Genomic DNA, 17,871 nt, shown 5'->3' with positions numbered 1-17,871 from the left:
ATATTAACGATCAGGAAGTAGGGGTGGAGAATTGGATAAGCAAGTTTGCGGATAATACAAAGATTGGTGGTGTTGTGGACAGTGAGGAAGATTACCGTAGATTAAAAGGTGATTTAGGAAGGCTGGAGGTGTGGGCTGAGAAATGGCTGATGGAATTTAATACAGATAAGTGTGAGGTATTACATTTTGGAAAGGCAAATCTAAATGGGTCATATGCATTAAATGGTAGACTATTGAGATGTGCAGAGCAACAAAGGGATTGAGGAGTGATGGTAAATAGTACCCTCAGGGCTGATACTCAGGTAGATGGTGTGGTGAAGAAGGCATTTGGAATGTTGGCCTTCATAAATCGGAGTATTGAATTCAAGAGTAGGGAGGTTATGATGAAATTGTATAAGGCAATGGTGAGGCCAAATTTGGAGTACTGTGTCCAGTTTTGGTCACCAAATTATAGGAAAGATATAAACAAAATAGAGAGAGTGCAGAGAAGGTTCACGAGAATGTTGACAGGATTTCAAGGTTTGAGTTACAGGGAAAGGTTGTGCAGACTGGGGCTTTTTTCTCTGGAGCGTAGAAGATTGAGAGGGGACTTGATAGAGGTGTTTAAGATTTTAAAAGGGACAGACAGAGTAAACGTGGATAGGCTTTTTCAATTAAGAGTGGGGGAGATTCAAACTAGAGGGCATGGTTTAAGATTGAAGGGGGAAAATTATAAGGGGAACATGAGGGGAAATTTCTTTACGCAGAGGGTGGTGGGGATGTGGAATGAGCTTCCTGCAGACGTGGTCGAGACAGGATCATTGGTTACATTTAAGGAAAGATTGGATCGTTACATGGATAGGAGGGGACTAGAGGGGTATGGACCGGGTGCTGGTCAGTGGGACTAGGAGGGTGGGGATTTGCTACGGCATGGACTAGTAGGGCTGAACTGGTCTGTTCTGTGCTGTAAGTGGTTATATGGTTATATGGTTTTATCTGTAAAGGTTCCATGAAGATTGAGAGGGGACTTGATAGAGGTGTTTAAAATTTTAAAAGGGACAGAGAGAGTAAACGTGGATAGGCTTTTTCAATTTAGAGTGGGGGAGATTCAAACTAGAGGGCATGGTTTAAGATTGAAGGGGGAAAATTATAAGGGGAACATGAGGGGAAATTTCTTTACGCAAAGGGTGGTAGGGATGTGGAATGAGCTTCCGGCAGATGTAGTTGAGGCAGGATCATTGGTTACATGGAGAAGAGAGGACTGGAGGGGTATGGACCGGGTGCTGGTCAGTGGGACTAGGAGGGTGGGGATTTGTAACGGCATGGACTAGTAGGGCCGAACTGGCCTGTTCTGTGCTGTAAGTTATATGATGCTCTGGACTTCTTTATATAGAAGGTCACCGGGATGGCCCCTGGTGACCTCGTGGTGTAATTACATATCACCACACGCATAAATCTATATTCTCCTCGAGGCTGATATTGTGAAGCGAAAATGTACTTTTCAGAATAACAGAGCTGAATAGTTGCCATAGCAAATTTTGAACTCTGTCTGATGAATGGCAGGGGGCAGGGGTTAAAAAGAACAAGCCTTTGGCTTGTGCTTATTGTATTTAACTTTCTGATTATAATGAGAGATCATTGCAGCTTTTGCAGCTGATGGTATTTATTTTCATTTTACATGGAGAGGAATTTAAAATGTGTGGACATGCATAACATGATAATTATTAGCTCTACTTTGTTCTTTCCATATGCATTAGTTTGTAATCCTTTTAAATACATTTGATTAAACTTTATCTTTCATTAATTCAAGTAACATAATGTTGTGCAAGACCTTGCTAATGGTAATATATTGGTGATTAAGTATTGTGGCTTGTTAACCATAACACAGTGAGTTGCCATCCCTCTGCTTTCGCACTTGTCTTTCTTTAATAGAGACAAGTTGGGGCAGCCCTTCAATAAGTCAGTAAGAGTGCTTCATGTGAAGGAGAGAAAAGTTGACAGGATAGGACTTGTTCAGTAGATGGAAGTCTTTTGAACAAGAAACAGCTGGTTTTTGGAAATGCATCTGGTTCAGGAACATGAAAATAGTGTGAGCCTTAGAATCAGTTACATTATTGAGCTGAGGGGATAAATATCTTTCAATTTTAATCAACAAAAATCTATTTTCTCGAGTTTGAAGATTTCAATTCATACAAATTGTTTGTGGGAAAGATTTTCCAAGCCCTTTTTGCACTCTCTAACCTGTAAATTGGACATTCAACGAACTGGTTAAAGAAGGCATTTTTGCCGTTCGCAGTGGATGACTGACTGTTAACTGGTTCTCTGTGTCCTTTCACTTTCGCCACCAGGCATCCCTGGGGAGCAGGGCACCTCTCCTCCACTGTGACATCTGAGTGACTCATCTGCTAATTATGATCTTGTATTTAAACAAAATTAGTCATGCCTAATTATAACATAATTAAGCATTATATGTGGCACAGTATGAGCCCTTCAGCCTCGGTTGTTGTGCCGACCTACATAAACCTTTATAAATATCTAAAAGACCATGGGAAGATGGTATAAAACAGATAGCCTGCCCTCCCAGAATTCTGTGTGGCAGAGAAATCCCTCCATGAGTGCTCCATGCATACAGCCTTTTCTCTGCTGCATGGAAATATGGGAGGGCAGGTCCACCATTGCTTTTTTTTTTCGAAACTTTATTTATTAATTTTAACATATGAAGAAAGTAAGTAATTCACGTACAGAAAAAATACAAAATAAAGTAATACAAGTACAAAGTAACATAGTTAATACAATACCAATCTCGGCATCTCCCCCTAACAACTAAAAACTAAGACTAAAAAAAAACCTATTTTTAACCCCTAAACCCCCCCCCACCCCCACGATAAAGAGTGAAGAATTAATACTATTAGTATAATTAAAAAAATATATATATATCAAAAAAGATCGATATATATATAAATATTAATTAAGTATTAATTATTAATCCAAAAAATTTTTATTATATAAGAATATATATGAAAAACAAAAACAAAAAGAACTTAAATGAAAAAAAACCAACTAATAAAAAAACTAAAAAAGAAAGAAAAAAAAAGAAAACATATATAGAAAAAATATATAATTAAAAAAAGTTTTTTTAAAGAAAAAAAATGATTAATTCAAACTTATTTAAATTGTATATAATCAATAAATGGGGTCGACTTTAACTCGTAAAAAGACATCTTACCTTGTATAGAAAAGGATATTCTTTCCATAACCAAACAAAACTTCATCTCTGAATACCACCTATCTAAAGACAATACATTTCTATTCTTCCAAGTAATCGCTATACATTTCTTGGCCACTGCCAGCGCTAAGTAAATAAAAGAGATCTGGTAATTATCTAATTCTAAATCAATCAACGGTTGCATATTCCCTAATGAAAATATATCAGGGTCTAATACAATATGAAAATTTATAGATTATTAAATACAGATTGAATACCTTTCCAAAATTGTTGTAACCGATCAAACAACCAAACAGCATGTAAAAAAAAGTACCAGAAACCTGATCACAACGAAAACAAAGATCTGACTTTTTCGGGTGTTAAATATAATTGATGTATAAAACTATAATTAATCATCACCAATCTAGCATTAATCAATTTTCGAACACTATTACGGCAGATTTCAGACCAATCTTCTTCAATTATTGTTAAACTTAAATCTTTTTCCAATAGCGGTCACTGCAAAATCAGTTGACGCTTGCGAGTGGATTCGCAAATCCAAATGGAGAGGGGAGATGTGGTTGTCCGACAAGGGATAAAGGACAACTCAGGAGGTGAAGGGGAGATTGGGGATAAATAAGATAGAAATAGGAGAATAAGGAAAATGTTAGATGTTGTAGGAATGTTGTCTTATAAAGAGTTGAAAATAAGAAAACAGAAATGGAAAAGGAGGAAAGGTAATGATGGAAAAACGGAAAGAGAAGATAAACAAAATATAAAAGGGCTACGCTGAACTATATGTCTTTAAATATTAATGGAATACATAACCAAATTAAAAGGAAGAAACTACCAAATTTAAATGAATAAATGTATTCCATTAGAAAAAATAACATATTGGTTAAGAAATAATATTGAAATATTCGAACAAGTATAGGAGCCTTACATTAAATACAATAGCGAAAACCTACCGGGGACAAACATTACCTAAGTTGATGGAAGGAGAAGGAAAGAAAAGAATGGACTCAGTAGAATTTCTGGTGTAATTTTGTTGAATGACAACATTGTCTGACTGGCTTAATGCAACCTAGATTGTATACCTAAAATGGATGAGAGGGGGGGGTGGGGGGGTGGTTTGGGAGGAAAGGGGGGGGGAGAAAAAGTCACTGTATATGTGTGAAAAAGAAATAGTGTATATCATGGCTAATGTGATTTATGGTGTGAAAAATAAAAAAATTAAAAAAAAACTTAAATCTTTTTCCCATTTCATTTTATCTTTATCCCAATCTATTTTAGTTTCACTTTCCAACAAAATACGATACAAACCTGATATATAACCCTTTTTTGGAAATGAGAGCACATATTTCTCAAAATCAGTTTCAGACAGTAAATTAATTTGACGACCGCATACCTGTTTTACAAAAGATCTTAACTGATAATACACAAATGTAGAATAACCACTTATATCAAATCTCTTTTGCAGTTCTACAAAAGAACAAAAATTACCTTCTAAAAAAACAGTCAGATAAATTATGTATTCCTTTCTCCTCCCATTGTTTCAAAATAGTATTAGATACTGTGAAAGGAACAAGTTGATTATTATATAATGGTAATCTTCCCGACCACTTATTTTTCAATCCCATTTTATGTAATTTACTTGTCCATAAATTCATTAAATGTTTCAATATTGGTACATCATAAGTTCGTAACAAATTTTTATTCCATCGAAATAAAAATTCATTCGAAAATTTTTCAAAAATAACTGCCAATTCTATCTGTGCCCAACTAGGCGTATCTTGTGTGGCCATTAATGCGCTAAGAAATCTAAATTGAGCTGCTTCATAATAAAATTGAAAGTTAGGTAGCCGTAACCCTCCAAATTGAAAATCCCACATCAATTTTTTCAACGCCACCCTAGGAAATTTTCCTTTCCACAGGTCCACCATTGCTTGATGTGTGTATTTCATTCCTGATTTTCTTAGTGTTTTATTGCTGCGACTACGTTCCCGTGGTCCTTTATACATTGGTTTATACTGTGCTGCGCATATGCTTAATTATGTTATAATGGTTAGGTATGATTAATTTAACTACAAAATCATAATGCAGTGATCAGGATTTAATAAATTGAATATAAATTTTATTCATTTGTAATCTTTTTGCTTCCTTCACTCACGCAAAAAAGGTCATTAACGCATCACTACTTTGTCCCTAGATGGTTCATGTAATTGACAGTCAACCTGCCAGTTAAGGGCCCAGTATGAAAGGTCCTTAATTGGCACGCAGGCATCAGATAATGTTGGGGAAGATGCAACCTACCTAGGCAGTCCATCCCAGCGGGATTTGATGCCTGCGTGCCGATTTAAGGACCTTTCACACTGGACCCTTAACAGGCAGATTGACTGTCAATTACATGAACAAGCTTCCAGTGTGAAAGAGAAAATGGGCAGTCTGTTTCAATGCATAATAGTGTAACTCCAATTCTCCCTGTTAATGAAGGTTTAAATCCTCATTATAAATTCTAATCCATCTTGAAATGTGGGCCAATGCTCTGTTAGCCTTTTTCATTGTAAAATCATAAATTTAAAATTTTTGGTTACTCTATCCTCAGAATGAATCCTTTTTCCTACTGTCTTTTTCTCGGTTTGCAATCAGTTCCCAACAGGTGTTGCAAGGGGACCCTCATGTGCATTTTCTAAGTTGTTATTTATCTCTTGTGTGTAAGCTTATTAAATGACTTCTGCAAAATCCAGAGAAGCTTGCCTTATCATATGTTAGCAACTTGTCCAAAAGTTTGAACAAGATTAGTCAGTCAAGACTGCAGTCTCTGGTCATCTTAAAATATTGTTCAAATGTTCAGTGACATCGATTGATCTCAAGCTAGCATATCTATAATATCCAGATTTTCACTTTTTTTCTGTAATGAAGTAACATTTAGAGTTTTCCAATCCAATGGCGTAATTCCTAAATATAGTTACACACTGAAAATGATGTAGAGTTTCCACACCACTTTGTACTTGATGTGGTTCTAGAGATGTTTATCTTAAATTCTGTTCTATTCTTTATTAACAAAATACAAAATTAAATCAGTTGCATTTCTGCTCTTTACTAACTTTTTTTAAACCCCTGAAACTTTGTTTTCATTTTCACATTGGAGTTAGTAAACAAAGTAATTTGAGAGACACGAGTTTTTTTGCCTCAGATTCCACAATCTGTTGGAGGAGTCTAGCGAGTGGAACTCGGGTGCTGAATTCCTCCAGCAGTTATTTTATTACTCTTTTAACAAGTGTACTTTTGCCCTGTTGTCAATAATGGTCTTCCATCTCATCATCCTTGATGTACAAATATCAGATTTGATGTATTACTTGCAATTTTTCATTCGTTATACATAGGTTTTTATTGCTTTACTAGATCTTAAAATTCACTGAATTTCCAGGTGTGTGGGAATGCAAAAACATTGAGCAAATGGAGAAAATTAGAAAAGCAAACTTTCTATGGGATTTAAATTGAAAGGGGAAAATAATGGATGGGGTGAGGGGGGGGGGAAATCCTCTTTTCACTGACTTGGCTGAATGGTATACTAACTCAATGTCACCAAATCCAAAGAGCCAATTGTACACTTTAGCAAAGGAAAACTAGAGCTGAACAATAGAGTGATTATTGGAGGATCAGATTTGGAGAGGTGAGCAAATTTAAATCCCTGAGAATCATTATCGGGGAGGAACTTTCCTAGATGTGAAGAAACCACATCAGTGCCTCGATTTCATAGAACACTACAGCACAGTACAGGCCCTTCGTCCCTCTATGTTGAGCTGACACACATTTACCCACCCTCCCTACCCCTCACCTTCTATTTTTCTTCCATCCATGTGCCTGTCCAAGATTCTTTTAATTGCCTTTAATATTTCAGCCTCTGCCACCATCTAGCAAGGTATCCCAGGCACCACAACACTCTGCATTAAGGAAAAAAAAATACCCCTGATGTCTCCCTAAACTTCTCTCCCTTTGCTTTGTATATATGCCCTAGAAAACAGGAGCTGGCTGTCCACCCTATCTATGCCTCTCATAATCTTGTCAAGTTTCCTCTCATCCTTCTACGTTCCAAAGAGAAAAGTTCCGGCTCTGCTAACCTTGCCTCACATAGCTTATTTTCCAATCCAGGTAACATCCTGGTAAATCCTCTTTCCATAGCTTCCACATCCTTCCTATAATGAGGTGACCTGAACTGAACACAATACTCTTAGGTGTGGTCTCACCAGAGATTTGTAGAGTTGCAACATGACCTCTTGATTCTCGAACTCAATTCCCCCCCCCATTAATGAAGTCCAGAATCCTGTAGCCCTTCTTAACTATCAACCTGTGCGGCAACCTTGAGGTATGCACGGATTCGGACCACAAAGTCCCTCTGTTCATCAACACTATTAACTTCCTCAGGTGTTTGCGGAGGTTAGGTATGACATCAAAAACTGTGGCAAACCTCTACAGATATGTAAAAACACAATGCTGGAGAAACTCAGCTAGTCAAACTGTGTATTTTATATAGCAAAGATAAAGATACATACAGGCTTCAGGCCTTCATCAGGTATGTGGCTGGAGGAGCAAGTCTGGGTGAGTACAGGGTCAAAGAGCTTGAGAGCAGCAGGAATTACAGATGGGGAGCAGTGAGAGAATATACCACAGACCTCCCTTCAGACACCAAAGGAGAACTTCTTCAGGGTAGGCAGTGTGTTGACCTGGTATGGGGCACCAATATCTCTGAGCAGAAAGCCCGGCAGAAGGTTGTGGATGTTGCCTAATAGTTCAATGACCAAACTCTCCCCACCATCGAGAAAATCTGCATGGAATGCTGCCATCGGAGAGCGACAGCAATCATAAAGGATCCACACCACTCAGGACATGCTCTCTTTGTGCTGCTGCCATCAATATAGAGGTATAGCTGCCATAAGGTTCATCCCACCAAGTTTAGAAAATTTGCTACTCCTCCACCATTAAACGCAATCAGAGACTCTTTTAAGGAATGTGCATCATTTGCACATTATTTATACCTAATATTAATATTTTCATTTAACAAAACTGTTTGTTTACATTTCTTACTTTTGTATACGTACCTTTCTTAAGTCCATTTTTATTTGCACTGCCGTTAAGTAGAAATTCTGCCTGGCCTGCTGGAAAATATCTCATTTTTTGCATTCCCACGCACCTGGAAATTCAATGTGTGTGTGAACTCTGACAAAAGATTTGAACTTCGATACTGCCCATTCAGGTCTGTAGGTAAAGCTACGAGCTGGGTGAGAGTGTTAAAGGTGGAAGTGACTTTTGAAATGAATGTGCAATAAAGCCCATTATCTGAAATTCATGCAACCCACCAAAAAAATTGCAGAAAATAAATAGGTAGAAAAATACAGAAGATTAAAATTGGCATACCTCGCTGTTAATTCTCCAATTACACAACTTGCAAACTCAAGCAGTCGGAAAATTTGCTCAGCTGGCATCTACCAATCCCCATGGGTGCCAGATACCAGGAAATTTTACTGTTTTAGACTTTGGAAAAACTTTTACCAATATTAATAATAATAGGAAACCAGTGAAGCAGAAAAGACTTTCTCATGTGCACAAGTTCCTTTCCTTTGGCAATAATGTGTACGTCCTCACTTTTAGAAAATCAGTTTTGTTTTAAGCTCTTAATTCCTCTCCCTCATGCTCCCTTCTCAATTTCAAACATAATTGAATAGAGCAGTAGAATGCATAACCATTAATTCAATAGTTGGCTGCTTATCATACTTGAGACGCCATTCTCCCACCCAATGGGATAGATAATTTTCAAGTCTTAAACATTTTATCATTCTATCCATTGACACAGCATGCCTGAGGGCCCATTCCTATACTGTACAACTCTGACCCTTTTTCTTGATGCTATTCAATCCATTTACAAGATGTTTATCCAAGTTTTTAAGGTGGTTAATTCACAAGCCCCTTTTACACAGTCACTTCAATGCAGGAATATTGCACCTTTATTGCACCATGCATCTGTGTAAAAGTGACGAACGTGGAATGGTGGGGGGGGGGGGGGGGGGGGGTCATTGTAGTCCTGCCTTTGAGCTGGTAGTGGAGGTGGTCAAAGCGCCAAATTGATGTCTGTGGAAAAAGGGTGATCTGGCAAGATAGGATGGGAAAGGTTATAAGTCACACTTCATGCCACAAGTCCCACCTCTTTTGCTCCTCCAGAAATGCCAGCTTGCTGTGTAAAATTACACACCGGCCCAGTATTATGCTGGTGTTGTTTGGTTCAGTGTAAACAAGCAAAGATGGCTCAATGACTGGTCATCTTTATGGCAGTATTGGGGGATCTCTATGTTTAAAAAAAAAATGGCTACAGAATATCAACTTGATTTGCCCTATGTGTCTCTCTCATCCTTGCAATAGCACAGTGGGGAAGTAGTTCACTGCTCAGTGGAGATGCTTCACAACATTATCTGAATTTAAAACTCCAGTGTCAAATAACATAAATTATAGAATCTTTTGGCACAGAAGGATATAAATCCAGTGGATCCTATTCTCCCCCACTCCCTGTAGTTATTCCTCAAATTTCTGTTGTTCCCTTTTTAGAAAGTCCTGGTTGACTGTTACTTTCTAAAAAAAAAAGATTTTCCTCCTATATGCTCTGAAATGTGCCCTTTTATGTGTGTTTTCCTGGTCCTTAAATCTCTCATTTGTGAGAATAGTTTCTTTCTGTTTATCCCATTTAAATCTGAAATTATCTTGTTCTAAAAATATGTTCATATGTTCTTCATAAAATATGTTCCAAACCATTTTTGATGCTGGGAGGATATTCCAGCTGCATCAAAGAGACTGGGCGCAGATTGGGAGATTGCTTCGCTCAGCTCAGCACCTCCACTCAATCTGCAACAATGGCAACCTCCCAGTAACCAACCATTTCAAATCAGTCTCATTGTATGTCTATCCATGGCCTTATGTACTATCCCGCCCAGACCACCTGCACATTCTCCAGCCAGATGGCAGTAACATTGATTTTTCTGCATTCTACTAAACCTGCTCACTTTTTCTTTCCCATCCCCTTTCCAGTCTTTCCATTTCTTCCTTCCCTTCCCCCTTACCCACTGTCATCCCCTCCTCCCCCTCATTGCTGCTGTCCACTCCCTCTTTTCTCCACCTATCATCTCTTGCCTTTGCCACCTTGCCTCTCTCTCCCCCCCCCAAACTCTTTTGCTCAGTCACTTGCCTACATTTTCTCATACCTTGATGAAGGGCTCAAGCCTGAAACGTGGGTTATGTATTTCTACCTTTGCTACGTGACAGACACTGTTTGACCTTAAAATGTCATTAAAATGTCATTAAAATGTGTCATTAAAATGAAAAAAAAAATCATTCAAATTTTTTTTGCAGGTTGCTAAAAATAAAAGGATTTTTTTGAATGTTTTATCTTCAAATACTATTGATAAGCTCATTTCTTCATTTTAGGCTGATAATTTAGTTTGTACAAGTGGCTAAAGTTATTTTGTGTGCGCAGGAACAATATGAATAGGATTCAAAATTATTTTCCAGTTTTGTTTAACATGGAAATCATTTTCAATCCACCTGCATGAATTCGCCCATCGTTATTGAATGAAGATCTACCGGGACCAATGCCTGAAGAGGGTGCACAAAATCAGTGAACCGGTGCGGACTCGAAAGGCCAACATGGCCTGCTTCCGCTCCGTAAATGGTTATATGGTTACTGAGCTTCTCCAGCATTTTTTATTCCAGCTACTGTCTTGTAGCTGAAATTACTCATTCCTGGAATGAAATTGCTCATGCTGGAACTAATTTTTCCTGCAAATATATTATTTGAGCCACTTAGCATTCGAAAAACATGGATCTTGTATTCCTCCTCTTCAATATTTTGTGCATTAAATATTGCATTGCTCATCCACATTTCCCTTGATTGTCCACGTCTGGCCTTTTTGTGCTTTTTTTCACCACTTCTCATCTTGATAATTTTACATCAGAATTTGTGAAAGACTCTGCTTCTTTCATTGCTGCCGTTAAACCAATCTTTACAGAAAAGCTTTGCGCGTTTTTGACTTTCCCACCATGGCTTGATACCCGTACAATATGTTCCCAATTCTGGTCTAAGAAAATCTTTGGAAGTAAACAAGAAAATCTGCAGATTTTGGGTCTAATGCAAAACTCAAAAAAAACAAAAAAAGCCGGTGAAACGGAGCAGTTGTCTCTTTTGGGCCTGAGCCCTTTTTCAGGTGTTGAAATTCAGACAAGTACCTGAATAAAAATCGTTGTTTGGGGGCAGTGGGTTGGGGGAAGAGGGAGAAGCACAAGTTAACATGCAAGAGGTAATAGGTGACAACAGATTGGAGGGTTTAATTTTTAAAAAAAAGCTGAGGTAATGGGGAGAGAGGGCAGAGAGCGAAGAAAGACAGCTCTCTGACAGGAGAAGGGAAAGGGGTCCAGAGATTTGTCATTCAGTTTATGATCTGAAAAACCATTGATGGTCGCTGGAAAGCTTGGCTGTGAGTTTGGGGGAAATGTTGGATGTGTTTGAGAAAAGCTTTCTCAATTCATAGACTGGGGTCAGGTTCCAAGATGTGCAGGGCATCACTATTGAAAAAGATAAGAGAAATCAAAAATGAATGGTAGAGTTTGTCAGTCTTGGGCATTGTGTCAAGCCTTGTCTGACAGGGACATTTAGTTGTTTAATTTTTGGCTTGGCAGCGTTGTCAAGAAAGACAAATGACTAACATTAACTTGTCATGAAATAAAATTCCTTTTGCATGGTTCTTAAAAAAAACCTTAAGTTTTTTTAAAATAAAAAGATTCTGATTGAAATTGAATGTGCCTTCCATTGAATTTGTTGAGTTAACTTTGACTTAAAGCCCAGGGTCCTGAGGTAGAAATTTAATTTACACTTTTCTTTTTTCTTCCTTTTTGTGCATGAACAAATCTTCAGTTTCTAGGATTCCAGTTAGTGTTCAATATCTGTATAAATTTGTTCATCTCGTGCTGGCGTATTTTGAATTGTAGCATTTAAGTAATGAGCAAGTGACTTGAGTGATCTAAATTGACAATCTTTTCACATTAAAAGACATTTTTTTTGGTCATGATCTTTACAACTAGTTCATTTGAAGTGTGGTTGTATGTATTGATAACTGGATCCTTTTGAGGTTTCAAGGTACTGGCAAGGACGTGCTTGGAGTATGGGATACAGTTTTGGGCTCCTTATTTAAGAAAGGATGTCCTGGCATTGAAGTGGGTTCAAGCATGATTCCTGGAATTAAGTGATTAGCAAATGGGGAACATTTGATGGCTCTTGGGCTGCACTCCTTAGATATCAGAAGAATAAGGGGAACCTCAGAAGCATTTTGAATGTTGAAAGGCCTAAACAGAGTAGATGTGGAAGAGTTGTTCCCCATGGTAGGGAGTTAAGGGCAAGAGAACACAACTTCAGGATTGAAGGGCGCCCATTTAAAACAGATGCAAAGGAATTTCTTTAGCCAGGGAGTGGTGAACCTCTGGATTTTGCTACCACTAGTAGCTGTGGAGGCCAACTCATTGGGTGTATTTAAGGCAAGAGATTGATAGGTATCTGAATAGTTAGGGTTCAAAAGGTTATGGGGAGAAGGCAGGAGAGTGGGGCTGAGTTGGAGAAACTAGTGATGGAATGGCAGAATGGACTTGTTGGGCCGAATGGCATGCTTTTTAAAAAAGTTTTAAATTTAGACATACAGCACTGTAACAGGCCATCGGCCCTATGAGTCTGTGCCGCCCCATTAACCCACACCCCAGTACATTTTTGAAGGTTGGGAGAAAACTGGAGCCCCTGAAGAAAACCCACAGAGATACGGGGAGAATGTGCAAACTCCTTGCAGACTGCTGGGATAGAAATCCAGCTCCGGTCCAATCACTGGCATTGTAACGGCATTGTGCTAACTGCTGCTTTTGCTCCTACATCTTGTGGTCTGATGGGCTATTGTTTGACTGTGATGCTTGTTCAATCTGTACAACCATAATGTGTAGAAGATAACATTGTATTCCAGATCTGTAACTATCAGAGGTGGGCTAAGAGAATTTCATCAAACTGATTATGGATTTTGCATGACGGTTGGCTTTTTGTTCACAGAATGTTTGTTGTTATTTTTCTTAGTAAGCTTGGTTTTTCATTTTTATGACTTGCAGGTCCTCTGGAAAGAAATGACTGTGTACTTGCACCAGTGGATGAATCCCATCCAGTTAAGACATTGCTGGAGAGCTTCACTGTGTCATCAGGCTGTGCAAGTGGAGGAACAACAGGTCTCCCTCAAGAGGTGCACATTATCAATTTAAAAAGCACTGGCAAAGGCCCCAGTCACCACAGCAAAGGCAAGAATGCTGGAGTAGATACCAACCATAAAGATGAGGCAAGTTAAAATATTGACGGTTTCATTGAAGAGGAAAAGAAATGTCCTTAGAATCCTGTTTTCATTGACGGTTCTGCCCCAGTGTCTGTTTATTCAATAAATTTATGAAAGAGGATGTGGTTGTAACTAAAATCATTGTGTTTATGATCGATGCCAGACATGCTTCCTCTGCTTTTCTCCTGCTGAATCCCTTATGCCTTTTTGATACCTCAAGTCTTAACTATTCCTTTGATTCATCTCAAACTTAACTGTCCATATGTTAAATCTCTTCATCTGTTATCTGTGCTCAGTAAGTTAATTTGGATTCCACATCTGGTGATTCCTGTATTTGAAAGTTCTAACCCTTGACTTCTGTTCCACCATAGTCTTGTCCCTCCCTGTCTGTCATTTCATGAGAGCAGTAAAAACCTTTAGGATCTCTGTGATCCCATTGCACAGGCCTGGTTTTATTTTTAAGATTGGCAGCACTGTCTTGAGCGCTCTAGTCCTGAGGCTCTGGTTTTCCCTTGCTAATTTTTTTTCTTCTCTGGTTCTTCAATTTCCTCTTGTTTGATGCTTTTTTAAAAAAACTCCCTTTGGTCATCTGTCCTATTATTTTGTCAGGTTAACTGGCATCAAGCATCATGTGATGTTTACGGTGAAGTGGCTATTTCAATGGAAATAGTCTTTGAGTACTATAGTAAAGGGCCATATGTAGTGGTAGGATATTTGATGGCGTCTGGTATTATTTAAGCAAACTCTTTAATGATTGGGTGTTTGAGTATTTTCAACTAAAGGTTGCTGAAAGAACAATCCCAGGTGAGAAATCTAAGTAAACAGGGCAGGCAATGGTGATCCAAATCTTGCAGGAAAATGTGGGCATCTCCCTGAGTGAGAAACATCCAGTTCAGGATGCCCATGCATGTATACTGGGGAATTTGCCTGTAAGACCTATGATGGGCGAAAAGATACAAGGGACTGCAGACGCTGTGGAGGAAACTTCCATGTAAGGTCTTGACCTGAAATGTTGACCATCACCCTGGCTTCGAGGGTGCTTCCTGACCCACTGAGTCCTCCAGCACTCAGTGGTGGTAAGTCAGAAAGGCCTGGTATGGCTATACCATCCCCATTCATTTCAATATGGGGAAATGGCTGTTGGGGGTTAAAAATTAGCAGAAAGTTTGCTTTTAAAATAAAAGCTCTTCAAAATTCAAAAAGATTTTCCATGTCTTAAGCTTGATATTTAAAGTTTTCACTAGGTTTTGACGGTTTAAAAAATTTGAATGTCAGCAACACTTTGGAACTCTGAACAAAATTAAAGTTTTGGGGAGCCATCAGGGGTAAGTGATTTTACACAGAGTTGTGGGTGCATGGAAGGCCTTGCCAGGGGTGGTGGTGGTGGTGGAGGCTGAAACATTTGGAGCATTTCAGAGAGTCTTAGATGGTCACATGGATGAAAGTAAAATGGAGGGTTATGAGGTAGGAAGGATTCAGTTTTTTGGTAGGAATAAATAGGTCGGCACAACATTGAGGGTTGAAGGGCCTGGACTGTGCTGCAGTGTTCCATTTCAAATGCTTTAAGGCAAGGGCAGCATAACTAAGAATAAGCTTGGGGTTTTTTTTCCTGATGTTTCATGAGATGCATTGGTTCTGCCCATTTACTTCCAACCCAGAGTTCAAAGCCCAACAGCCAAACCATTGAGTATTAGTCGTTCAGTGCAAACAGGCCCTTCTGTCCAAGCCACCACCAAGCACCACACTCAAGTCCCCCTCATGCTTCCTCCCCCCCCGGCCCATATTCAGTCACACAAATGCACAACCAGGGACCATTAACCCACTGACTCAAGATTGACATTAGGGTATCTGCAAAAGATCAATTCAGATTTATTGCAAGAGGTGGGATCTGTTTATGGCAGAAATTTTGAGCCTTTAAATGTGCTCAATTTAGTAGATTAAAAGACTGAAATTAATAGTGCAAAGACTGATGGAGGAATGTGAATAAATGCAATTAATACCTAATAAAAAATTTAAGTAGAAGTAAAAAATTTAATGTGTGTTCTTAAACTGATCCAAAATTAAAGTCTGATGGAAAGATGTGCCACATCTGTAAAAGTTGTAATGTCTATGACATTTAAATATTTATGGATTCGCCACATTTGGCTGCTCTAGCTGAGCCAAAAATGGTGGAATTTTATGATAGTTACATACCTAGAATAAAAACACAGGGCTTCTTCACTTTCCCTTTACCCCTTTTGACTTCCCTTCGACCATTTCCTTTCAACAGCTTGAGTGACTCAAATGAATATTGAGACCATTCAATGCTCTTGCTTTTCTTTTGAAGGATAACTTTCACATAGGCTTCCCACTGGTTTAACTTTCTCAATTTTCAGTGTTTTTCCTTGTGTGTGCTCATCTAATCTTGCTTTGTAAAGCACGTGCTGTCCATGCAACTGAAGGTTGTATTGATTTCCACGAGACAGAAATCATTAAGCTTTGCCACTGGATCTTAAACAAATTGACATTGGAAAGGATTTTCGTTCATACACTTCTTAAAAGTACTTGCCTTGACTCCACCCCTAAATATTTGTGATGGAAGTTCTGTCCGATAATTTTAAAAAGTACGACACAATATTATTGCTCAGTTCCCACCTCACTACTCTCTTTAAATATCATTTGATTTAGCTTGTATGATTAGAAAGGGCATGTGGTAAGGTCTGGAAAGAAAAATAGGGTTGAAATTCAATTTGTACAGTGAAGAAAAACAGGTGATTTTTGCACAGACTATTGTTTTCCATTCCTGATATTTCCTTGACTTCAACGCATTACATGAAAGATGTGATTATGTTAAGAGAGGATGCTGAGGAGATTGGAGGATTTTTTTTTTGCTGGGACTAGTAAATTATAGCTACAAGGAAAGATTGGTTAAGATTGAGTTTTTATCTGAAGCAGAGGAGGATGAGAAGACATTAAATTGAAGAGCTTGCAATTATCAGGGCCTTAAGCAGAGCACCTCTGGGAAGAGGAAGTCAAAATGCTATTGTTCTATATTCAGCAATTTCATGGAAACTTACAAATGTACAGCACTGAAACAACCCTTTTCAGCCCATCTCATCCATGCAGTCAATGGTATCAATCTGAACTAATCCCATTTGTCACATAAGGCCTATACCCTTCCAGATATTCATCATCTTCTGTTTATTTAAAAAAAGCTCCCTCTGATTACCACTTACCACTCAGAATGCTGAATTTCTTTGACTGTAAGATATTAAATCATTTCTAAGTATCTGTAAACTCCACAGCACAGGAAACCATCATTTGACCCATTTGGTCTGTGGCATGTGTACTCCACGTTATACACCTCCTACCGTAATTCATCTAATATCATCGCATTTCACTTTTAGATTTTTTTCTTCCCCCCCCCCCATACATGAATAAATCCATTAATGCTGTTTAATTCAACAGGTGCAAGATCTGCATAATCTAACTATACTCCTGGTGAACAGGTTTCTTCTTAATTTGTATTGTAAGCTGAGTGGCTGCTCAATTATCCAAGTTAGCTTGGTGTGTTATTTTAGATTGTCTTCAATATAATTGAAATTATCTTCATTTCTAAATTTAGCTGTTTATAAACTTAGACCTTCTCTCTTAACAATGCTTATAAGCAAAGCAATTGTATTGAAAGACTTGGCAGTTTCACATTGTAACATGATTTTCTTCATTGTAGCAGGTTTTGATGCTAGATGTCACTTGTCAGTTTCTTTTTCCACTATTCTGCTGGTTTTCCACTCCTATGTTTCAATTTTCTATTCATTCTTGATGTTGTCAACTGGATAGAGCAAAGTAAACCAAATGTTGAGATCAGATTTTGCTTTGATTTATGTGGTAAACACCATTCTGTCTAAAATTCACAAGGTTGAGTATTTGTCTTTCAAACATTAGATCAGTGCTCATTTTTATTATTTCCCAACTATCAAGACAAGTAGTATAATTTAGTTTAGAGATCTTTGTGTAGATTTACATATCTTGTAATGACAAGTGTGTGAAATAACTGCTTTTAAAATCGGCAATGTACTCTAATTTGTTTGTATATTTATTGAAGGGATGTGGGCTTCTCAAGCAGCCCATCACTAATTCATCTCTAATTGCCCTTTGTGGTGCTGAGCTGTCACTTTGAACCACTGCAGTCCTGTGGTGTGGGATATTATGCTGTAAGGGAGATCCAGGATTGTAACTGACATTGATTCTTACTGATGGTGTTTTTTAGAATGTTAAATATACTCCTGGAGTGTCACCAAGCAACACAGT

General features: G+C 38.2%; 1 protein-coding gene across 4 annotated transcripts in view; it reads left to right on the top strand.

Annotated features, from left to right (window-relative positions):
* tgfbr3 (transforming growth factor, beta receptor III) overlaps positions 1–17,871 on the top strand; it is a 213,839-nt gene that overhangs the window by 44,372 nt on the left and 151,596 nt on the right. For all 4 annotated transcript variants that reach the window (XM_069939189.1, XM_069939190.1, XM_069939188.1 and 1 more), the window contains exon 3: positions 13,367–13,587. In XM_069939189.1, the coding sequence (XP_069795290.1) occupies positions 13,367–13,587 (221 nt within the window). The remainder of the gene's footprint in view (positions 1–13,366; positions 13,588–17,871) is intronic.

Source organism: Narcine bancroftii, chromosome 5 (assembly GCF_036971445.1).
Source record: "Narcine bancroftii isolate sNarBan1 chromosome 5, sNarBan1.hap1, whole genome shotgun sequence".
Classification (NCBI taxonomy): Eukaryota; Metazoa; Chordata; class Chondrichthyes; order Torpediniformes; family Narcinidae; genus Narcine; species Narcine bancroftii.
The sequence above is the reverse complement of the archived record's forward strand: the minus strand, read 5'-3'. Positions and strand labels throughout refer to the sequence as shown.